The following is a 25,362-nucleotide window of genomic DNA, read 5'->3' as shown; positions in this document are numbered from 1 at the left end:
CTCTGTAGTCCTTCTTTATGTTCTCCAGCCTACTGCTGTCAACATCACTAGCACCCACATGGATCACCAGAAGTGGGTAATAGTCCGTGGGACTTACTAGAGCAGGCAGCCTCTCTGCAACATCCCTGATCCATGGCCCAGGTAGGCAACACACCTCCCTTGAGACCGGGTCAGGCTGACAGATGAGTCCTTCTGTCCCTTTCAAAGTTGAGTCTCCTACCACTATGACCCGTCTCTTTTTCCTGGCAGCACCAGTAGTGATCTTCTTTACCGGCGCACCAGCTGGTTGTTTCTGGTGCAAGTGCCCTTCCTTCTTAGTACACGGCAGGACAGCAAAGCAGTTCTGGGTGGGGACAACAGCTTTAGGAGGAAGCCCCTTGTTTTTAATTGTCCTCTTCCTCTTTTTTTTTGTTGTTTTTTGTTGTTACTATTTCCCAGCTTCCTGGGTTGACAGCCTCCTCCTCTCCTCCATGAGCTTCAGGGGACGCCTGAGGCCCCTGCACAGTTTAGGCCTGGAGCAAGCAGTCCTGCTTCCTCTCAGCTTCCCTGACATCTTGCAGTCTATTAACAGCATCCCGCAGCTCAGCCACCTGCTGCAGGAGGACCTGCACCAGGGAGCACCGAGTGCAGCCCTGCCCATTGAGCACCATTCCCTCAGGAGACCAGTGCAGGCACTCTCTACACTGCGAGCTCTGCACTGCAGCCTCCCCTCTCATCGGCTCTGTCTGGGTGCCTACGCTGGTCACTGCTGGGGCAGCCATAGCAGAGCTCCCAGACCAGGCCCAGGTCATACAGCGAGTACTCACCATCCCGCTCGCCTGCCCGCGCAAACTGCCCCGACCCGTCCTGTTTGCCTGCCCTGTTCCCCACGCTCCTGGTCGCTCGCGCTCCCAGGGGCAGGTCTTTACCCAGTCAGGGCTGGTGTCGCTCCTCCTGGCTCCACCCCCTGTGAGTCCCTGCTCCCCTCAGCTGAGCTGCCGGCTCCTGGGCAAGTCCTGTCGAGGACTTGAGGCCCTCTCAGTGGCTCTGGCCGCTCTGAGTTGAGGCTCCTGGACGCTGATCTCCTCCCTGCTCCGGTGCTGAAGGTGTCCTCTCTCGAGCTACTCACCTCAGCAATTGCAATGTTTTGTTGCTTACCATAAACCTGAAATCAGACTTAGTGCCCATAAAATAGAAGTACCTGTAAAACAGTATTTCTATATTTGTCCACCCAAGAAGTATCTGGCTTCATGGCAGGGATCACTCCTTATGTTAAAAACCCATCCTAGTTCTAGTTTCAATGATGATCGTTCAAGGCAGGAACACCTACAACTTTGTCAATGCAAATGCTGACAAATTCTGTTCCTATTCACTGCTCCTCCATGAAGGACTTCCTTTGCTATGTAACTGAGCCAGGACATTTGAACTGAGCCCCAATCTACCTGGGGAACTACAGACCAGTCATCTCACCTCTGTGCCTGGCAAACTCTTGGAGCAGATTCTCCCGGAAGGCATGCTAAGGCACATGAAAAACAAGGAAGTGGTTGGTGACAGCCAGCATGGCTTCACTAAGGGGAAATCCTGCCTGACCAATTTGGTGGCCTTCTATGATGGGGCTACGGAACTGATGGACAGGAGCAGAGCAGTTGATGTCATCTACCTGGACTTGTGCAAAGCATTCGACACTGTCCCACATGACATCCTTGTCTCTAAATTGGAGAGACACCAATTTGATGGGTGGACCACTTGGTGGATAAAGAACTGGCTGGATGGCTGCACACAAAGAGTTGTGATCAATGGCTCCATGTCCAGCTGGAGACCGGTAACGAGTGGTGTCCCTCAGGGATCCTGTTGGGACCGGTCTTGTTCAACATCTTTGTCGGTGACATGGGCAGTGGGATTGAGTGCGCGCTCAGCAAGTTTGCCGATGACACCAAGCTGTGTGGTTCGGTTGATACGCCGGAGGGAAGGGATGCCATCCAGAGGGACCTCGACACACTTGTGAGGTGGGCTGATGCCAACCTTATGAAGTTTAACCCTGCCAAGTGCAAGGTCCTACACCTGGGTCAGGGCAATCCCAGGCACGGCTACAGGTTGGGCAGAGAAGAGATTCAGAGCAGCCCTGCAGAGAAGGACTTGGGGGTGTTGGTCGATGAGAAAATGAACATGAGCCGGCTTCAGTGTGCGCTCGCAGCCCAGAAAGCCAACCGTATCCTGGGCTGTATCAAGAGGAGTGTGACCAGCAGGTCGAAGGAGGTGATCCTGCCCCTCTACTCTGCTCTCGTGAGACCTCACTTGGAGTATTGTGTGCAGTTCTGGTGTCCTCAACATCAAAAGGACATGGAACTGTTGGAACAAGTCCAGAGGAGGCCCACGAGGATGATCAGGGGACTGGAGCACCTCCCGTATGAAGAGAGGCTGAGAAAGTTGGGGCTGTTCAGCCTGGAGAAGAGAAGGCTGCGTGGAGACCTCAGAGCAGCCTTCCAGTATCTGAAGGGGGCCTACAAGGATGCTGGGGATGGACTCTTCATCAGGGACTGTAGTGACAGGACAAGGGGTAACGGGTTCAAACTTCAACAGGAGAAGTTTAGATTGGATATAAGGAAGAAATTCTTTACTGAGAGGGTGGTGAGGCACTGGAATGGGTTGCCCAGAGAAGTTGTGAATGCTCCATCCCTGGCGGTGTTCAAGGCCAGGTTGGACAGAGCCTTGGGTGGCATGGTTTAGTGGGAGGCATCTGTGCCCATGGCAGGGGGTTTGGAACTAGGTGATCTTAAGGTCCTTTCCAACCCTAACTATTCTATGATTCTGTGACACCAGCCTGAACATACTTCCTGAAGGGTAACTGATGGTCCCCACCAGTCACAAACATGCACTGTCACCTTAGTCATTGACATCCATCACTCACCTAAGCACAGAGGAAGTTAAAACATGTCATTCCCTGCTGCTTTTTGATCAGGACTAGACACAAAAGTACAATACTTAATGTACCAACTCCTGTGGCTGACCAGCCAACTCAGAACATCTGCCCATGACTGGACAGATGCTTTGTATCCTGAAAGCATCAACAAAAAGCCATTACACCTACCTCATTGCCCATCACCCACCAGCCCAGCCTCCCACCTTTCTCCCACCTCCCTTCTTTTTGCATCTGCCTGGTGCAATGCAAGTGAGCATTACTCAGAAATCTTCCCTAGATACTTCCTGGCAGAGGGAGAGATTTCAGTCAGCATTATCCCTGTGGAAGGGCTATATATTTGCTAAGTCCTTCTTGCCTAAATGATTGATACTTATTTCAGAATACCATTTCCTTGGGGTTGTTTTTCTCTGTTTTGTTTCCATTTTGAAGGCAGAACATGGTGAAGGAGCTTACTGCATCCTCTAGGGATGTCTGGATGGATCTGCTCAGCATCTTAGCCTCCTGCTGATGGCCCACCCCCCACATTGAGGGGATGTGGCTACAATATTAACAAAGCCCCAAACCTAGCTCAGAGGAATGTTGTGCAAACAAAAGTTATGTAAGTAAGCAGCTACTGGCTTTATTTTCAAGGATATACACAGCAGAGCTCAAAACTTTCTATTTTTGTCTTGATTTCTTAAGAAAACACAAGGTCTGTGTCCTGCTGCCTGCTTGTCTCTCCTCCCAGACAACTTTTGATCTCATAGGCAACTTCAGGCAAAGCTGGGACTTGGCAATATTAACGTCTTGCATATTCTGTAAAAAGGGTTGGCCGTAGAGCACAAACATTTAGCAGTGCCCCCATCCTGGGAAGGGCAAGCAAAGCTTGGTTGCTGCCCTCACTACATGGCTGAAGCTGGCTGGCTGTAGCTCCCCTTTGGTGCTGAGCACCAAGGGGACAGGCTGCAGGAGGGCACTGGAGAGGAGGTAGCCAGCCCTGTCTGCAGGAATCAAGGGTTATAGCATGGAGGTGGGATCACTGAGCTGGGGATAGGATGGGAGTGATCAGAGAGAGGAATTATTAGAGTAGATAGTGAGGAACTAGAGATAGTAGAGTAAGGAAAAAGTGGGACTAGGGAAAGGACCTAGGATGTAATTGTGGAAGGGAAGAGCTGTAGGACCCTGGTCCATAGGAAACAAGGCTTCATTAGCCTCACTGCTCACGGGGTAACAGGTCTAAAAAAGAAAAGAGCTGAGATTTTTCCTACCATTCCCTCACAGCCATGATGACAGAGGATAATGACCTTTTAACTTCTGCTCTGATCGTAGCTAGCCCCTCGCTTGCACAGCCGCAATCTGCAAAGCATTCTGGGATGCAGTTTGCATGAAAAACATTCAGCAAAATAAGGTTTTAATTGGGTCTGTGCAGAGAGCTCCCCATGACCCTTTGTGTCTCTGTGCTGGTCTCAGGCTCACCACAGTGATCTGAGAGCATGACCAGGCTCTGAAGTTTTTACATTATTACTGCCTGAGCAAACAGCTAAGATGATGAATCTAAAAGACAAGCACAGGTCAGGGGGCGTAAAACAAGGGACAAAGAAACCATTCTTACCTTATAGATCTTCCCCTCTTCAGTACCAATGAGAAACAAATAGTCTATCTTTTTGTGAAAATCAAATGATGTCCCACAGCCTGGTAACAGAAGAAAGGTCTGTCAGACAGAGAATTGGTTCATCTGGCCAGCACACACTCCCTGCCTATGGTACACACACACACTGCTGGGGTTTTCAGGAGTGATTTATCAGCCAGAAGCTCCCAAGAGAAACTAGAGCCACCGCTACCCCTTCTGCAAACACTTACAGATCCACACCAAGCTGTGCCTGTCCCCAAGATCTGCAATTTGAAGAACCAACATGGAAAAATGGAAAAGAGAACTGGAAAAACTGCAGGGGAACTGGAAGAACAGATTGGCTAGGGATTTGCTTTGGTAAGTGAATCCCTAGCCAAGTGCCTGTCGCAAATATAAGTCACAAGGACCAGGCCTGCCTCCTGTTGGGGAAGAACAGATCTTTCCTGTCTGTTTAGTATTCACAGAAAATGTAAATGGTTTCTTATGCATAAAGGAGCCCATAGAGGAAACACCACATCACACCTCCCTTTTCATCCTTAGCTAAGAAACCTAGCAGGCTCACTTCAGTAAAGCCAATAGCAAAGGATGTGATTTGGGAAGAAATCTTCTGCCAGGCACAGAAGCATCCTCTTAACTTCAAAAGCCCTGAATGGAGCAATGTCGCAAACTGTATTTAAAAGAGGTGTCAACCACAACAGGCTGTGGCTCCTTGAGATTTTGTGGCTTCTGTTCCTGAGGCAGATGCAACATCATCCAAGAAAGCTAATTTGGATGGTGGTGAAAGAAAATTTCAGCAGGGTCCTTGAGCAGAAGATGGGATGTCTGCTGAGAGCCAGAGCAAGGACACCCAGAGCAAACACCAGATGATAAACAAGCAGACAAGGCTGAGAAGCACATAGTTACAGAGAACTTCCTGCAAAGGCAGCTGTCTTAAACATTATGTCTTAAACGTTAACAAAATGTAGTCCTCAAAGGAATTGTTAAGGTTATTCAACTCTGTAATACTGTCTGCATTTTTAACATTTAAATAGATTGTTAAATATTCAAGACAAGTCTTTGAAAATCCATTTCACAGAAACGCTAACAAATAATCCCAAAGCCCCTGGGAGTTCTGCAGTGTACTGCTTTTGCTGGTCTCTTGCAACCTATGCAACCTTCTTACAAATTGTTCAGCAGTTATTGTGTAGAAACACAGCAATCCCTAAATGCAAAGTGCTTTCTCCACACCCAGGCCACAGCTTCACAGCCAAAAGCAGGTGCAATAGGATGATTAGGAGATTCCTCAAGGCTCCCTGTGTAGTTCAGGACCTCCAGAGCTGACTCATCCCATCTTATCCCAAACACAGGATGGTCAGGCTGAGGTGATTCAGCATAGGACTGCACCGTCTCTACTTTGTACAGAGGGAGCCTAACATAGTAGCTCAGAAGAGATGTTGTGCTTTTAGAGAGCCGAAACCTGCTGAGGTTCATCATGCTGGCTGGATGAGCTGTGCACTCAGGAAAGGGGAAAGGTTGCTTCTCTTCTTGATTTGGCCAGTCCAGATCATTGTCTGGCAGGAAGAACAAAACTGACTTAGTTTTGACAAACACAGGTAATGCCTGTGCCTTGTCCACACTGGAATACCCCAGTAAAATCATCATGCTTTGAACTGATGATCATCTTTCTTCCCCAAGTACAGGCAAGGTGTAACCAGCAAAATTTGACTCAATTAGCAGCTATTGCTCCAGACACATTTTGCCTTACTACATGATGAAAGCAAGGAGGTGTAACCCTTCTCTAGCTCCCTTGCATCTCAACACCCTACTCCTAATTTAATTCCCAGAATAACTGATTAGAAGCTTTGTGTCAGTAATTAATCAGCATGGAAAGGACTTGGGCTCCTACCAAGTGTTTTCAGCTGCAGCCCCTCTGGCCTCTGCGCTGTTGTTCCCTCTACTGACAGCTTGATGACATCTGTATGAACCAGCTCATTCTGCAGGCAGAGGAGATTCCACATGAATAACATGGTTTACAGCAACAATAGAGAGACATTCAGTAATTTGAAATGGCAAATTTTATGGAGGAATTTTAAAAAGCTGTCCAAATGTTGCTTAATGTTTCATGCTCACAGTTGGCAACTTGATAACGTGTCAATTTTACATAAAACCCCCAGGAAACTGATGCTTTGGTGCACTGGAGCTGAGAGCCACTGGTATACCACCCAGACACATGCAGCTGATGTGGGAAGCTTTGGGCTTTGGGGTCAATGTTTTTGAGTGGAGGTTGACACTGCCACCTTAAACCATGGTGTTATGCAAAATCACCCTGGATGGTTTAAGATGGGTAATGCATACCATTATAGAGCTGATTAAAACCCACACTAATGGATAGTAACTCACCACCTTGCCAGTCTTTGCTTCTTACCATCTTCCTATTAATCCCAGAGCAGCCTCAGTTCCCAATACTCACAACCTCATGGGTTCTGAGATCCAAATAACAAGAACATCTAGCAAGCAGCTTTCCCGGAGGAAAAATGCCCAGTGTTGCTGTTATCAGCAGAGCTCTAAATAGCTCTTCTTGCAGGCCACAGCTCTGCTATGCCAGGTGATGTACACACACAGGGCAAAAAGGCTGTGCCCCAAACAGTTTACAGTCAAGATGGAAGACAGAAGACAGATGAAAATAGACACAATGTGGATGAATATGAGGAAACAATGAGAGGGCAAAGATCCATTCTTAGACTAGTGCTGGGAATTAAAATACCACTGCAGAATGGACTTGGTTGTGAATATAAGAATACCCTGGGGCTGACAAAAAGAACAAAGAACTAAAGATTAAATTAGTGAGCAGTGTGGGCTGAGGACTGGATGTTTTAATGAATCTGCAGATTTCCCACTGGAGCACTGTGAGAACAAAACACAACTTCTTAGCTCAGTGAATCAAGCTTTAGCTGGACCTCCTTTAAGCCCAGAGGAGGACTCAGGTAGAAAAAGAGATTCTGCCTGGCAAAGTCAGTCCCAGGGAATTGCATGTTAGGGAAGATGGGAGAAGACCTTGTGAGTTCAATGCTGCAGTCCAGAGGGGACAGTGATCTGCAAGACATTTTTATCGTATTTTAGAAGTACAAATTTACAGAAGGATCAAGAAAGGCAAAAACCTATAAAATAATGCACTTTCTTCTCACTCATTTGCACTGTTGCACACCAACGTGCCCTGACCTATTGATGGCTGGAACTGTTCTCTGAGAGAGCAGCAAGCAGCAGGACAGACTTCTGCAGCCTGCACAGTCCTACCTTCTGTTATTGACTCTTCTTATAGCATGTGGGTTACATCAAGTTGGGTCAAGGCAGGAGTGATGTTAAGAGAGAGACATATATTCTGGTGTATGTGTGCAAGAACTGGAAAGAGTGATGCCCAGAGCATCCAGTAGCAGAGCATATTCCATAAGCTGCTCACTGTGCACCCAAACAGGAGTGTTAGTGGGCTGCTGGGAGCACAGTCAGGATATGCTGAGCAGGTACTTGCCTCTGCTCAGGCTCCCAGGTCTGCCTGTTCCCCATAGAGCGTCTGCCCTGTCCAAGCCATGGGTAGTTGCCATACGAGTCTGGTCTGAAGAGCAGCTTTGAAGCTGCCTGCCTCTGGTGACGTTGATATACCCAGTGTGTCTAATCAAGGTCAGACACATGATCTGAGCAGACCCAAAGATATGTTACCACACTTACTCTCTGCGCTGCTAGAAAGGCAAACCACATGAGATCTTCTTTGTAAGTACACACCTTTCTGCAGCCTTTCTCTGAAGATGCCACCCAGCACCTTCATCTGGCCAAGGCCTCTGTGAACAGCTTCTGTAACCTCTCACCTTCACAAAGGATCTTACTCATGCAGACTTTCCTGTTGTGCTGCTTTTAGTGTGTACCCAGCTTTTCCAGCTCCACAGTCTGGAAAATGCATCTGTTCCTGGGGCTGTTTGTTGCCAAAGCCATTTGTATATTACTCTGGGTAAACAGACTGTTGACAGTTTGGCCTTCCAGGAATACTGAGCAGTAATACATTGCTTCTGCCTAACAATTGTAAAGCACTTTGTAAGCATTAGTGAATTAGGCCTTGCAGCTGCCTGTTCTTCTTTAGCTGTTATTAGCCTCAAGTGATGAATGAGGCACAGACCTGTTCAGTAATTTAGCTCTAGGTCACGTAGGAAGGGTGAACTACAGCTACTAATCAAATCTGAGATTGCTGAGCATCAGCCTGGGCAGCAGTGCCAGGCTGCATCCAACTCTTCGATGTGGCTCTACTGCCCTCCTAGGCAAGGTGTGCATGCAAGGAGGGAGAGTAGCATCATCCAGCTGCAGAAGTTCTGCATTCTTCCTTGCCATTTTACACCTTCATGATGATCCAAAACCAAGGCAAGACAGCCTAAGCACATGCAGCTCACGTGCTCTCTCATGGAGTTTGTCCAGAGTGATTGTGCCCACTTTTAACAGACAACCACTATGGTCAAGCCAGATCAACTGTCCCCAGCTAACATTTGACAACTCTTCCACCTAAATCTTTTGTGTGGCTTGCCAATATTCGGCTGTAAGAAAGAATTTATCAACTTTCTGCTCTCAGCTTTGGAAGTGTCAACAGCTATCAGCGTTGGAAGAAGCTTTAGTTCTGGATAGTCCTGATTAGTCATAAAGATTAATGAAGGTCTCTTTCATTTATTCACTATTTGCATTATAGATCTGAAGAACAAAAAGCCTCTGGAGTTTCTTTGGGTTTTTCTAAGTAAAACCCAGAGACAGCTCTTTTGTAAAACTGGAATTCAATCGGATTGTCCACTTCTCCTCTCTAGATACAAACCTACAGATTGTAACAAAATGCCCTTTTCATTCTGTTTCTTGCTTACCCTGATGAATCTCTGTCCAAAAAGAGAAACCAGACAGCATCTAAAATGTTGCTGTTTTTCAGCCCTGCCTGCTAAGTACATGCCAGCTCTGGCAATTTCAGAAGCAACTTCACCTCAAAAATATCTTAAAAGCCTGCTTTTCACATGGCTGTAGCTAATTTTATAACAGAAGTGCAAGGAATAAGTAGGAATGACATTGTATTATGTGGATGCAGGACTTAGAAGTCACACCAAGGATGCTTAATTAGGCATATCTACGTGCTCAAAGGTTTACAGTGTGGGAACACAGTTAAGCACAGATGAATCACATAAATGTTGTAAAAGACCTTTTACCAGTTGAGTTGACATCAAAGTGCATCTACAGGCTCTTAGGTTGTTCCAGTTGTGGCATTTCTTTCAAGTTAAGAGACTTAACCCACTGTTTCTTGCCTCCTAAGTGGAGAAGGCTGAGCACACTCAGATACTGAGGCTCAGCTGATCGGTTTAACCTGCCAAGTAACCCCACCTGGATGTCTTTAGCTGAAGGCGCATGTACCCACTTCCACACAAACCTGTTGGGAATTTCTACTCAGTGGATAAAACTGGAGCTGACAGCTTGGACAGTGTTAGCCTGTCCCTGTCTAGGGAGCTCTGAGAGTTCTTTTGGGAGAAGGACTTGGGGCACACTTGCAGGAGGGATTTTTGTATCTATAGCTGCATGTATGAATCTGGAAGAGTTTATAAAAAATAACTTAATAATCAAAGCCATCTGCATGCGTATTCATTAGAAGAAGCTCTCATTCCTGAAGTGAATGTGAGATTAAGACTTACGTGGTGCCCCTGCCCATGGCAAAGGGTTGGAACTGGATGATCTTAAGATCATTTCCAACCCAAACCATTCTATGATTGCATGATTTTATACAGTGTTAGATATGAATCCCTACCCATGGCAGCAAAACGTAAAATGTTCAGAACAGACAAGCCTTGCAGAGTTTGGTATAACAGGTTAAAAAAATCAACATCCAAGGACATAAACAAATTTCTTTGCTGGAGAATAATGAAACAGCTGCTTCAAACTGATAGGACAATTTGATCATCTTTAAAGTAAAAGATTTTGAAATCTTCAAAAGCCAACAGAAAAATGAATATTGAGATTCAGAGATATAAATCCAAGGGTCATCTAGGGACATGAATGCTAAGTTTCTATCAACATACATACTCAAGGAAAGAGTGATCAAAGGCAGGGCATGCAAACAAGTTAACAGAAGCTGGCAATGTCATGGCAGTGGGAAACCCTCTGCCTGTCTGATTGCATGTTGCCGTCGCACTACAAATGTGAGCTTACTTCATGCTATTTTGGCTGCAAGAGGAGAAATTTGCACCATCCCTCTCCCATTCCAAACCACAATCTGTAGGGGAACATCTTGGGGTTGAGAGTCTTGAAGCTGGGGAAGAGAGCAGATTATTCTGGTCTGCCTGTCAGTGACCCTCCTGGGACAAGCTAAGTTTCAGAGCAAGGACCAGTCTTAAATTCCTGCAGCTGCAAAGCAGGAAATGCTCTCTCATACGTCACTGGGTGCTACCAGTGCAGGCAGGATGAAGATTAGGTCCTGAGTGAGAAGTAGGCTGGTTCTGCTCATTTTGGAGTTTAACACAGAGCCCCAGACCAGCTGTACCTGCACCCACAATTTTCTGCTGACACTTCTTTTCAAACCTAGCTCTTTATAAATAAAAATAAACTTAATGCATCATTGAAATTTTAAGGCAATTGGTTAAAATTGGATGGGAAAAGAAATTGCCACTGTTTACCTGAAGTAAAGTCCATGAAACAATCCGTCCATCCGAAGACACAGAGAAGAAGTTCAGATGGTTATCCATGTCATTCTTCTGCCACTTGACCTTAAAACGAGAACACAATCCCAGTCAGCATTAGCAGGGCAGAGTCTCACATCCTCAGCAGGGTCTTCTGAACTCCTTCCTAAAGAGCAGCTGGTTTCCACTCCAGAGGTGTGCTGCTGCATGGCATGTATGAACATTCTTACCTCCACAGCCAATTTCAGAAGGGCACACAGCATTCATTTTCCTGCAGGGATGCTCCAGAGAGGGGGCAAAACCCCACACCTGCGGACTCTGTACTCACCCATGTCCATCTCTTCCAGCAGTAGCAGGAGCATTGACATCAAGGATGGGCCTTGTGAGGTGTCTGAGCTCTGCAGCACTCTGCGCTGTGGCACAACACCATCCCACAGATCCTTAAGATGTCTCCAAACAACTCCAGAGGCACCTCAGAAAGTTCCCCAAGACACCTGAGCACATCACTGATCCTGCACAAACTAACCCCTTCCCATGTGGCTAATTACACCAAGTGCAGTGTCATATGGCTACCCTTCAGCCAGACAACCTCAAATCAGCTTTCTGTCTCTATGTGGGGTATAGATGAACCCTTGCAGGCAACCTGTGACATGGGTCCTTGGGACACTTCTGTTTCAGGGACATGAAAATGTTGCCATTATAATTGAAATCCCCTACACCTTCAGAGCATCTGTCTGCCTGGTAAGGAGATTTGCCTTTTGACTATGACAGCTGAGCAGGAGAGATTAGAACTCAGATAAATGGCTTACAGTTTAGAAGAGACATTTCAGTTAGACCAAAAGCATTAGAAATGTTCAATTTTCAGATCTGGGAATTTGATCAGGTTGAAAGGAAAAGGATGACTTGTCACTGAGCCTGTCAGCATACACTTCTGTGGGCATCTGTCAGTTCAGGATGGGGACAAGCACTTTGTCAGATTCTGCTGGCGTTTTCAAAGGTGTATCTGTTCCTGTCCAAACAGTGCAGCAGTTACATCTCCCTAAACTTCATCCCATAAACATGATAAATGGGCGTGATTGTCCTACAGCTTAGGAAATACTTTTTCTATGACCAGCTAGTTATCTGGTACCTATTCCGGAAATAAAGGGCATTCTCATTACTTTACACAGGTTGGGTATCCTTCCTTGGGAAATACAGTGTTAATTCTGGTTTGTAAAACTGTTAAGTTCTGTGGAACGTGAAAATCCAGCAAGAGATTCAGCAAAGAGTAATTAATCTCCTACTGAACAGAACCTAGAACGCACTATTCTGAAGAAGGAAAAAGTAAAATGTAAAAGGAATCCACCTGAGAATATACGAAAATGCCAGTTTCATGGCCATAAGGTGCAACTGAAGAGTCTTGAGTGGCACACACCTTTGAACATCCTTGCACAGGAGACATCCTAAGTCTCCCAGGAATCAGTTCTGCTATCTGGCATTAAAGGAATGCCATTATTCACTATGGTCCAGAATAAACCAGCTAACAATATAAAGAAGGTTCAAGGGCACATATGGAGAACACTGATTTTCTAGACTGGCCATTGTGTGCAGAATGTGCTGGTATATCTATTCCAGGAACATCTCCCTTGGATAATAGCTTCTGCTGACAGTGATGGTCACCAGCAGCTTCTTCAGATGAAGGGGTAGGTGTAGTGAGGAGCTTTAATTCAAAGTGAGAAATGACAAGTTCAGGGTTACAAACATGTCCAACGTGTCTCATACTGAGCACAGAAAAAGGGTCATGTTTCAAATCAGAGCTTTTTAAAATGCTGTACTAAAACTGTCTGACAACAAGATGTTTTTATTAGCATGTCCAGCAGAGCTCTCCATGTTCTTCCTCGTAAGTTCAATTCCTCAGATATTTGGGAAAAACAGTCACGCTTCTCAGGCCACCTCTAAGTCAAACTGACTGCACTTGAGGTAAGGGAAGGTATTTCTCAAGAGAGTACCTCCTGTGAAAACACTGTGACAAAGGTTTTGCCATTCAAACCTGGGAGAAGTTAGCATGAGTGGCTCTCATATCCTTTACTAGGACAGGACTAAACTGCAAGAAAAGGGGCTCTCCAGTATCTGAAATCTGCAGCCTGAACCCAGCAATGTCCTGAGATGCATGTGGAAGATAAATGCAGGTGACACATACCTGTACTGCAGTCAGTGTGCATCTAAACCATCCTGAAGTCTAGAACCACCATGGAGGTTGCTCACACAGTGTACATGTTAGGATCAGAGCTGGTCCAGACCCTCGCTGAAGGGAGAATCCCAGCTTGCCCACTGTCACAGTGTACATCCAGGCACCCATTACACCCTGCTTGAGCTGTGCAGGGGCAGCAGCAACTGAGTTCCCAGTTCTGCTCTTGCTAAGTGCAGTGTAGATGTTTTGCACCAAGCTAGAACGAAGTGACAGCCCATCACATCAGTGGAAAATGGATGGAGACTCAGTGGCCGGAGTCCATCCTGATCACTTCATGCAGGCACGACTCCTGAGTCCTTATGTTTATGCTAACATGATGTGTTGCAGAAACCTTGTCTGGAGGTGACCAACAATATAAGCACTATCATGAGTTCACGGGTTTTTTTTTTCCTAAGCCAATCTCTTTCATTCCCCAAGCAAAGAGGCTTTCCCCAGGGTTTGCCCACTTCAAATACTCTCTCCCTGATGGAGATCTATTAAAGGTTTCTACTATCAGTATTCAGTTAGGTGTTACAACTCCTTCTCTTCATTCATTATGCAGACAGGTGGAGTTATCATCCCCAAAAAGTAAGAACAAGGCCAATTTGCTTAGGATACTCTTTCTCCTATATTCAAAGCAGTCAATGGTACCTGAGTTGGGTACATATTGTAGACAGCTTGAACACAGTCCCTCAAGGGCATCAGGATTTGCCCTCAGATGACTATCAATGCTCCCAGTGACATTAGCCTGAATTTCAGAAAACAGAAATTAGCACTTTATACTTTCAATTTTTCTTCAGTACGCTAACATCTTAATAGTGTCTGTGATCTTTTTCTCCTGATCTCTTGTCCTGGGTTCAGCAGTAGCAGTCAGTTTTTCTCCTTTTTAGTAGCTGTTGCAGCACTGTGTTTTTGACTTTCAGCCTCGGAACAAAGCTGATAACAACTGATGTTTAGACTGACCAAAGACTTTGTGAGTCTCATGCTCTGCCAGGGAGGAGGAGGGGCCGGGAGGAAGCAGGGACAGGACGCCTGACCCAAACTAGCCAAAGAGGTATTCCATACCACAGCACGTCATGCCCGGGGATGTAACTGGGAGCTACCCGGAAGGGCACGTCCTCTTTTCGGTCGGGCTCTTTTCCGGCGAGCGGTATCATATTTTCTTCCCTTGTTATTTCTCTTATCATTATTATTATTGGTGGCAGCAGTAGTGATTTGTGTTATACCTGAGTTACTGGACTGTTCTTATCTCAACCCGTGGGAGTTACATTCTTTCGATTCTCCTCCCCATCCCTCTGGGGAGTGGGGGGGGGAAGTAGACTGCGTGGTTCTAATTTACGGCCGGGGCTTAAACCACGACATCTCTGAATTCGTTAAATGCTTATTAGAGTAATTAGCCTTCACGATACTGCAATCAAATCAGGCATCTGCTCAGAACTGGCCTTTTCTGTGATCCCAGAGACCCATGAACATGGCACAACCTCCTGTCATTAGCAGTATCCGTGCTGTGCGGATTTAGGCATTTGACAAGAGAACCAGGCAATCGTGTGTGTAGTGGCAAGAAGTTAATTTTTTCCTGAAACATGTGATAATCAACCAGTATTTTGGCTGTGTGAAACTACTTACAGCAAAAGTTCAATTATGATACAGGAAGAGTGACAAAACACATGAGAAAGGAATGTGTATGTAAACAGCAGAGAGGAGACAAGTAAACACAGAGCAGCAAGTCCTTTGCTGTGCCGGATCATGATGAGACCTGTAATGAAGTCAAGTATCTGCTGCTGTTTTTCAAATGTGATCTTAACCTGACTATTTTTGCAGTGCAGAGTTTGTGAAACTCATTGCTGTTAGAAGAGCCTACTGCTTTTTAATCTTTATTTCTTAAATTCTGTTTATAGAGAAGTTGAGACTACTCAAACCCCTGTTTGTTCGTATAAAAATAAAGATTAAGACATGCTGTTCACTGCTATGTACAGCAGGTTAGCAGAGCAATAATCCATTCATTCTTAGCAAGGCAATACTAGCATCTTTGTCTATGGCAACTGGAAGTTACACCATTTATCCAATCTGATCGGAAAATTCCCACGTTCCTGATGTCACTCTTACAAAAGAAGTATTGCTTGATCAGTTTTCATGGCACAGAGGCTGTTAGTCACTCACACTGACAAAATATGGTCAGAATCATCCTGGTCATGAGACTAACCTGAGTGCTTCGCAGGCAGCCACAGGCAGCATCTGCCTGCCTCTCGTGTAAAGTAAGACCTGCTACTGCAAACACAGATCCCTCTGGCTGGCCCTCAGCTTGCCAAAGATCAACTGTGGGATGCCATATAGAACACAAGCACATCGACTGACAAGAAATTGCTTCCCAGATAGGGTATTTTGAAATTCAACAAAGGCAAGTGCAGGGTCCTGAACCTGGGGAGGAATAACTCCATGTACCAACACGGGCTGGCCATGCTTGCTGGAAAGCAGCTCTGCAGAGAGGGACAAGGGGGTCCTGGTGGACAACAAGCTGTCTATGAGCCAGCAATGTGCTCTTGTGGCCAAGAAGGCCAATGGTGTCTTGGTTGCATTAGGAAGAACACGTTGAATGAGGTGTTCCTCATTCCCTCTCTTCTCAACCCTGTTGAGGCCTCACCTAGAGCACTGTGTCCAGTTCTGGGCTCCCCAGTACACGAGAGACATGGAGCTCCTGGAGCACATCCAGCAAAGGGCTACTGGAATCACAGAATCATAAAATAGTGTTGAAAAGGACCTTAAGATCCTCTAGTTCCAACCCCAAATGATTAAGGGTTGGGAGTATCTTTCATATGAGGAAAGGCTGAGGGAGCTGAGCCTATTTAGCCAAAAGAAGACTCGGGGGGGATCTTTCAATGTGTGTAAGAAGGGAGGGTGTCAAGAGGCTGGGCCCAGACTCTTCCCAGTGATGACCAGAGACAGGCCGAGCAGCAACAGGCATAAACTAAAACACAGGAAGTTCCACCTGAACATGAGGAAGAACTTCCTTACTATGAGGGTGACCTATTGGGATAGGTTGCCCATAGCAGTTGTGGATTCTCCTTCCCTGGATATATTCAAGATCTACGGGGACACAGTTCTGAGCAACATGCTGTAGATGCCCCTGCTTGAGCAGGGAGGTGGTTGGATTAGATAAGCCCCGCGTGGTCCCTTCCAACCTCAACAGTTCTGTGATTCTGTGATTCTCCTTCAAGGAGCCATTTGACAGTATTGGAGTACCACAGCCCTGCTGTTACCTGCCCTAAGTGAAATAAGGGCATTTCAGTCATTCAGTGTCTAAAAAGCACAAATAAAGTCTGCCACAGGTAGAGAAGAGGAAAGACAAAGGCATTATCACAAAATCATTATCAAATCACTTTCACATGAACTGGCCCAGTATGATGATCAGATGACTCCAGCAAACAAACAACTGCTGAGGAAAGTCTTGGCCAATAAGACCTGAGCACAAATTCCTGCCAATGCCAACCTGGCAATCAGTGCAGTGCTAAGAAATCCTTGATGGCAATGCAGAGTTTGGAGGGACACAAAAAAGGTATCTATTTAGCTCTAAGAGAGGAGCAGACACACCCCCACCGTTGGTGACAATTCACACAGGCTGCTCTCACAAGCCTCCAACTACAGGCAGTCGACAACCTCCCTGTATATAAATATGTCAGAGCTTAATTGGCCTCATGCAGGAAATATCCTTTACCACAAGTCAAGCCAATTACTCCTTACTGTCTCCCCAGTGGACACAGAGAACAACAGTTTATTCCCCTTTTTTACAGCAGTCTTTAAATGGACAAGAGAATGGTGCTCCTTTCTCTGTTTTCCCAACCCAACAAAACCAGTTACTTCAGCTGTTGCTTCCAGGTCCTGCTCTTCAAACCTTCACCATTCCTGCCCTTCAAATTTAGCCCTTCTCTGCAGCTGCACACACATGGTATCAGACCACCTCTAGGCACTAGCAGACCGGAGTTACAACCTCCTTTAACTTATATTCCCACTAATAATCAGAATGACACATGTCTTTGTACAATAGTATTGTATTGCTGACCATTGGCATTGATCTGATATATTCTTCCCTTCTGGCAACCCACTGCCTATCCAGTCATCCCATTTTGTATCTGCACATTTAATTTCCCCTTTCTAAACACAGTATTTGCTCTTGCCTTTATTGAATTTCATCACATTGATTTTGGGTTCTTCTTTCAATTTATCAAGATAATTTTGAACATAATCATGTCCTGCAAAGTGCCTTGTCCTCCCAAAGGGGCTTCCCTATTCTGTAATCGGAGTTGTTAATGAAAGTATTGATCAAAAGAAGACCAGGACTGACAGCTGCGTCTCACTTGAAGCATCTTTAGAGTCTGACAGCAAGCTCTGTATAAGTGCTCTTTGAGCATACTGCCAGAGCCATCTGAGCAGCCTCTTTATGTATTTTGCCTAATTCATATTTCTCTAATTTGGTTATGAGAATGTCACTTTGTAAGTCTGGATCAAAAGATTTAGTAAAGTCAAGATGGATAGAGGTGATAACCTTAACTGCCTCCTCCTTCTTCATGAGGACCATTTCTCTGAAACAAAAGAAATGATACTGGCTTGACAATTTATTTGGACAAATCCATGTTGGCTTCTCTGAATCACCTTATTATCTGGACACTTACAAACGGTGTTGCCATTTGTTCCACTGTTTTCCCAGTCATCAAATTGGCCTGGCTAGCCAATAATCCCCTGGGACCAACCATACCATTTTCCTGCAGTTATTTTTTCACTTCTTCGGGTCCTTTGAGACCTTTCTTCCTTTTCATGGCCATGCTTCTCGTACAGCCCAAAGTGCAGCCTGATGTACTTTTGTGCTGTCACCCACACTTTGTGTGTTCCTGTGGCTGGCTTCAGCTGCCTCTAACCTGGATGAATCATCCAGACACTGGTACTCTGCCCATGCCACTATTCTTGTATGCAAGGACAGTCCCTTTGAGGAAAGCACCTGCAGAAACCTCTTTTGCCAGACGTTTGCTCTTCAGCATCACCGAAAAATGTTTCAGGATTGATGACAGCAGACTTTATATGTATCATATTCCAGTCTGCCCACATCACACATGAATGTGTGTGAGTCCACAAGAAAAAGCAGAATGATGCTTCCCTTCATCCATGCCCCAGAGCACATCCCATCCCTGAGTCTGAGTCAAGGTACTTAATCAGCTCAGATGCCGTAAATGGACTTGCACATAAACATCTGCCTCTGCTTAAAATGCAGGATAGATGTAGCCCAAAACCCCTCAAAAATGCTTGTTAGTGGTCTGAAATCGCTCTGGCTTGTTCTTTAAGTACTTCAGGGTACATTTAAGCTGATCTTGCTGATGAGCAAGGACTTGTCTTACGTAAATATTCTTTAACACGCTCTTTCCCTGTTCTGACCTGTGCTTTAATCCTCTTTTTACATTAATCATACTAAGCAGCCAGTCTCAGACACTTGTTGTAAGATTAAACAATATAGCATCAAATATTTCATGCTCCTCTACCGCTCACTATTAGCTGAAAGTTTTTTTATTAATGAGCCTATACTCTTCATTCCTTTAACTTCTAATACACTTACCAAATATTTTCCCCTTCTGTTTTATGACCCAGGATAATCACAGCTCATTTTGCACTCCCACTTTCCCTATATTAGTTTATCTTTGTGCTTTTCTCTAATACTCAGCTTTAGACACGTCTGTAATTGAGAAGTTTCTTCATAACTCACTGCCGTGCTTTAGATGCAGTGCAGCCATATGGGCACCTCTTGGAGAGCCTGCCGTTCTGCCCAGCCTTGTAGCTCAGGGATTTCACCCACCTGGCTCCACAGTGTCTGAGCCATCTGAGCCACAGTGTCTGGCAGGAGCCCAGCTGTACATCACAGGAGCACAAGTGCTTCCCTGCCCCTCTGGGCTTTCCCAGCCACCCCATTTTCCCCATACCTTGGGCACAAAGGCTTAAGAAGAGAGATTTTGACATTTGTTACACTCACACTGGCTGAAAGCTTTTACTCAAGGCTTCCCACTGGCAAGCACCTGCTCCTTGAGCAAGCACACAAAGTGACGGAATCAGCCCCCAGCTTGCTCTAGCTATGCCTCCCTTGTGACCCACTGTTAAACCTGTATTTTCCCAATGTCTATGCACAAGCCTGTGTCAAAGCAAAGCACCAGCAAAGCTCTTTTATCAAGGCAGAAGATCTGAACCTGTGCTATGATATAGCAAGCTCTCATGAATGCAGTTTGGCTGCATTCATCACACGATCCACAGGTCACCAGCCGACAGATGAACACGATGGGATGTTTGCAAAGGCAGACAGACCAAACTCCAATCAAGAGTATCCTTCCAGTCCTGGATGTGTTAGTCCAGTGGTGAGTACCTTTGGTCTGTGTAAAAGATATTTTCTCCATTTTGCTGCTATCCTGTTTTTCAGTCTGCCTCAGCATCATGCTGAGGGCTCATGCCGAAGTGCTGATCTACAATAAAATGCTCCATAGGTCACATCTTCCAGAGCCAGACGGATCTCCCCTGCGCTCTGGTGTGAATATTCTCCTGGACTCCCCTACAGCAGCGTCTGATTTGAGCTAGGAAACAGTTCTCATTTCTTCCCTCTGTCACCTCCAAATGTGTTTCTTGTTGGTTCCTGCCAGCAACTTTCAGCAGATTGGCATCCGGAAACATCAAGTCATTATCAGCAGAGAAGAAATCTTTCACATTTTCCTCCTGTCAAAGACAAATTGCTGGGGCTTCTGTTGTTTATTCTCTTCCCTTTGTCCCTTGCCTCTGCTGTTTGCCTAAGGGATCTGCTGCAGTGAAATTCCCCTAAGACAGATAACTTATCCTGAGTTTGATGACTTCCTGTTTTGCTGGAGCAAATTGTTTGTCCCTTCTTGCTCCTGGGACAAAGTAGGGCTTCTACAACAAAGTCCCCAAATGCCATCCATCAGGAACACTGCCAGCTATTCTTCATTTGATGCTTACCATGCACCCCAGCCTGGCACCATACGTGGGCCTTGCTACTTGAGGATCCTCAGCCTGGTATCGGAAGTGAAGCCACTGGAGGAATACTTGCAAAAAGGAAGACTGCTCTCCTGCAGTCAGTCACAGGAATCCCCTCAGAATTATTCAGTTGGTTACTCAGAAAGCACAGACCACTTCACTCACATGCAAAGCATTTCCAGCATCAGTCTTTTTGCAGCAAGAGACAGGGAAATCAAATTTTAGAGGTGAGGAGCAGGACAGTGTCTGGAGTCCTCAGTGCTATCTTGGACAGCAGTACAAGTTATCCTATGTGGAAGTGGGAAGAAGAAAGACATAAATCTTCACTCTTTACCAAAAAAGTGAGCTAAATCCAGATGATTCATTTTGACTGGAGGCAATAATGCTTTTTAATGCATTTTATTGCATTAAAAGCAATAATGCTTTTTAAAGAGCTATGGTAAGTGAGTGCAGACTGCTTACTCTGAGATTTAGGTGAAAGCAGCCCAGTTAGCTTCTTTGGCTAAGTCTATACTCAGGAGAAAAGGAGCTCCTGGGTCCTGGCTGCACTTTGGTCAGACAATACCACTGTGGCAGGAGCAGATTTGGCTGTGCCCTGGCTGCATGTGCATCTGGTCAACCTGCAAAGGTAAACCTGGGCAGGCAGGCAAGGAGAACCCATGGTAAACCCCAGTTGATCTCTCAGTGAGGGAGACCAGAGCCATGAGGTGACCACCATGCCTGTTCTGGAGCCAGGATGGCAAGGTACAGCATAAAGGGGTCCTGCCCTGTGGTGCATGCTCACAAAAAGAGATTGCTGGTTTGTATCAGGCCTGTTTACCATTTCTGTCTATTACACTGGGAAGCAGACAGAATTTCTGCTCTGGAACATCTAACAAGAATGAAAGATCTCCAAAAAGGTAAGAGTTTTGGACAACACTATCATAGAAGATGTTAGTCTTTGATTTTGTTCTCAGAAGCCCTTTTGTGAAAGCCTAGTCCCTGTCCCCATCTACATTCCTGAGCTTTAGGCACAGAGTCAGCAAAAGCACAGCAAATGGATGAATCTAGACACAACTAAAGAATAGCTGCCACCCCAGGGACAAATAACCAGCCTGCCATAAGGGGAATGCTCAGCTGCCATTGTCAGACTCGAGAGCCTTTATGCGTCCAGAAACTTTATGGAGAAAAACAGCCCTCATGAGTTGGGGGGCACTGCCTGAGACACCTGTATGGGGAAGAAGTTGGACACTCTCTTTTGAAGGGCAAGTGACTTTTCGGGCCAGGATGACAGTGGCTGTATGGAGTCAAAGTCAGATAGCCCAGAAAGATTCATAGAATCATAGAATCATAGAATAGTTAGGGTTGGAAAGGACCTTAAGATCACCTAGTTCCAACGCCCCTGCCATGGGCAGGGACACCCCACACTAAACCATGGCACCCAAGGCCTCATCCAACCTGGCCTTGAACACCGCCAAGGATGGAGCATTCACAACCTCCCTGGGCAACCCATTCCAGTGCCTCACCACCCTCACAGTAAAGAATTTCTTCCTTATATCCAATCTAAACTTCCCCTGTTGAAGTTTGAAGCCGTTACCCCTTGTCCTGTCATCTGAGCCTCTGCCTCTTAGACCCCATTTATTGTTTACTAAGAGGAAGGCAGGTCCCACAACAAACCACAGGTAAAGCAGAAGTATTAATATCTGCCTTCTTCCAGTGCCATATAAAAAGACAAACTGTAACTAGACACTTGACAATGTGTACTTGAAGGAGTACAGCCCAGAACTGCTGATATATCCAACTCTGCAAGGCCTCTTGAAATTCAACCTAGGGTGCTTAAGGGAGCAGCAGAAGCAACCGCTGAATCATGGGGAATTGTCTATGAGAACTGAAGGTCAGGATTGATCCTGGAAGATAACAACAGGCAAAAAGTCTCTCCAGAAAACCCAAAACAAAACCTGTCTGGAAGGACAGGTTAAAGGTCTATGGAGCAGTCAGCCTAATGCTGAACTTTGAGAGCTGGAACAAAGTATTAAGCCATCCATATGTATGTACTGGGTAAGAAGATAAGGAACAGTGAATATGGGCTTGTCAAGGAAAGATCTTGTCAAACGGAATTTATTTCCTTGCTTGGCAGAGTAATGGATCTAAGGATTAGAGGGAAGAAGTGGATGTTATTTACCTTTAATTTTGCAAGGCTTTTACCATACTCCCTGTGATGCTTTCAGAAGCAAGCTCAGAAAAGAAGGTCTATATGGAATTACTGTGAAATGGATGAGTGACTGAAAATGAATTTTCAAGAGAAATCAGCAATTTCCTGACCACTTGAGAGAATATCTCTAGATGGTTCCCACAAGGGACTGTCCTGGATCCAGTTCTATTCAATATTTTCATTAGTAGCTTACACAGTGGATTGCAGAATACACAATTTGACACAGAGAATTCTGTTAGCGTCAGGACACAAAGTTACTTGGACAAACTGGAGGCACAGTCTGAAAACAATAAGGTGAAATGTGGTAGAAACAAGTGCAGAGGGGCACAGACAGGAAGAAGAAACCATATAAACATGGAGAAATTTGTGAATTTCTGGCTAACTGACAGCAGTGCAGAAAAGGATTAGAGTCTGGTGCTGGAATCAGCAATGTGATACTGCTGGAGGGGTGGGAGAATAACAGAAATCCTTCTCACATGCATTAAGGGGTGTATACTATCTAAGACATAGCAGGTAATGACTTACCTAGTCATGAGTCAATAGCAGTCATTACCTACTATGTCAGTACCTACTTCATGTCACTGCTGGTGAAGACAGCAAGGCTGCTCAATCTCATCTTGAAGAAAGCACTTCAGGAATAATAACACAACTTCTGTGATGGCATGGTGGGAAGAAAAGGACATTCTCAATGCTTCTGCCAGGTCTCATTTCTGTGATTCATGAGCAGAATCACAGAAATTCCTCAGTTTCAGAAAGGAAGGTTCAGTCTGATTTTAAGTTCATTTTCACCCCTCATGAGTTTACTGCATGTCACGTTCAACCACACTGTTACTGCTTCATTCACTGCAATAGATGAGACTGCTTTGTATAGCAGACAAGTCTTCCGAGTGTGAGCAAAAGCTGACAGAGATAAAAATAAATATTACTTTGATTTACATACATATATAAACTTAAAAATAAATTCATTGAAAAATGTTCCTATCTTAAAATCTGCATTTTCTTTTAAATGCAAATGTTTCAGCTATGACGGTAATCTGCAGATAAGGGAGCTGTTAAGCAAAGGAGGGTTTTCAATGCTATTCTGTCCTTTGTAGAAAAATTGCTGATGTTTTACTGTGAAATCATGCAACAAGACAGAATGATCACCTTAGGAAGTAAACTTGCCACCACGACAGAGCCATTAAAGAGATACGGTCTCTTCCTAAAGGGGAGCCAATAATATTTAAATACATGGCTGGACTGTTTGCATTAGAGAAGAAATGGGTTAGAGAGCTGATGTATGTCAAAATGTTTAAAGATTCCAGCGCCTTCCAGTCAGCTTGGGCTTCTTTCATCTCTCTTACACCTTTAATGAGCAACTTTGACCTAAGCTTCTTCCTGTCATCTTATCTGTATCAGATGTAGGGATTTAGTCAGATGCCTCCTGATTTTACCTCCTGTCTATTTATGTAACACAGCTTTCCTAATAATAAATATGCCAGTTAGGAGGTGGTTAGGGTGGCTGATAGGCTTGGTAGCAGCAGATAGGCACTGGAAAGATGGCAGCTTTTTCATCTGTGGAGAATTTAGGCAGCATCCAGGGCAGTCAGGTGGCAGGACTGTATCTCACCAAGCTAGGATATAGGAGGAAGAACTCTTCAAACTACTGCTACAATAATCAAAAGCATCTCAAAACAAACTGGAACAGAGCACGCAATGTCTGGGTGCTTCAGGAGCAGCCTTTGACCACAGGCCAACAGCCACTTGCGTTATGGGCATAAGGCCGGCTGATGGACTTAATTCATCGGTACAAGCCAAAACAGGCTTATTCAGTCAAAGATGGTTGCTCTTGCTGCAGGCAATAGCAGGAACTTTCCATCTGAAAAATGCACAAATGCTTTCTCTCATTCTGGCAGCGTATGGCTACTTGCAAGCTTTACTACAAGCATTCTTGGGGTTTTCTCCTCTAAAGTCCTTGAAAGCTTCCTGATAGCTGGGGAGAAACAGCTAGATGTGTTCACCAGCAATTAGGACACTCTGTAAAATCAACTCCATTTCACATTTAGCCCCATAAACACTCCTCTTCTGAAAATCACTTCTCTCAGACAACTAGGTCAAGTGCCCTTCACTTTCACGGCATCTTCTTGGGTGCATTGATTTTGCGGAGTTAATTTTCTTCGTAGTAGCTTGTACAGGGCTATGTTTTGGATTTGCAACCAAAACAGTGTTATTAACACAGGGGTATTCTCTTTATTGCTGAGCAGTGCTTACAGAGCCAAGGCTTTGTCTGCTCCTCACACCACCCCGGTAATGAGTAGACTGGAGGTGCACAAGGAGTTGGGAGGAGACACAGCCAGGGCAGCTGATCCCTGCTGACCCAAAGGATATCACATACCATACAGAGGCATGCTAAGTATATAAAGGTGGGGGAAGAAGAAGGAAAGGGGTTTGGAGTGATGGCACTTGTCTTCCAGAGTAACCATTACCTGTGATGTAGCCCTGTTGTCCTGGAGATAGCTGAACACCTGCCTGATCAAGGGAAGCGGTGGATCAACTCTTTGGTTTGCTTTGCTTGTTTGAATTGTTTTGGTTTACCCATTAAACTGTCTTTACCTCAACCCATGCAAACCCAGAGGCAAGTTTTCTTGCCTTTGCTCTTCTGATTCTCTCCCCATCCCACCAGGCAGGGAGTGAGCAAGTGGCTGTGTGTACTTAGATGCCATTTGGGGTTAAACATGACACTGGGACTCACAGCCCCAGGCATCACCTCTTGAGTACCAGTGAACTCAAGAGCACAAAATC

The 25,362-nt window shown here is 45.4% G+C and overlaps 1 protein-coding gene across 1 annotated transcript in view; it reads right to left on the bottom strand.

The window, feature by feature from the left end:
* The window catches only part of DNAI1 (dynein axonemal intermediate chain 1), a gene marked incomplete at its 5' end in the record, with an annotated part of 158,188 nt that overhangs the window by 53,476 nt on the left and 79,350 nt on the right, over positions 1–25,362 (bottom strand). Inside the window, 3 exons of the mRNA XM_080637471.1 lie at positions 4,491–4,570; positions 6,394–6,481; positions 11,165–11,254. Of these exons, the coding sequence (XP_080493597.1) occupies positions 4,491–4,570; positions 6,394–6,481; positions 11,165–11,254 (258 nt within the window). The remainder of the gene's footprint in view (positions 1–4,490; positions 4,571–6,393; positions 6,482–11,164; positions 11,255–25,362) is intronic.

This window comes from Psittacula echo, assembly GCF_963264785.1.
Source record: "Psittacula echo genome assembly, chromosome: Z".
In the NCBI taxonomy this organism is placed as follows: Eukaryota; Metazoa; Chordata; class Aves; order Psittaciformes; family Psittacidae; genus Psittacula; species Psittacula echo.
The sequence above is the reverse complement of the archived record's forward strand: the minus strand, read 5'-3'. Positions and strand labels throughout refer to the sequence as shown.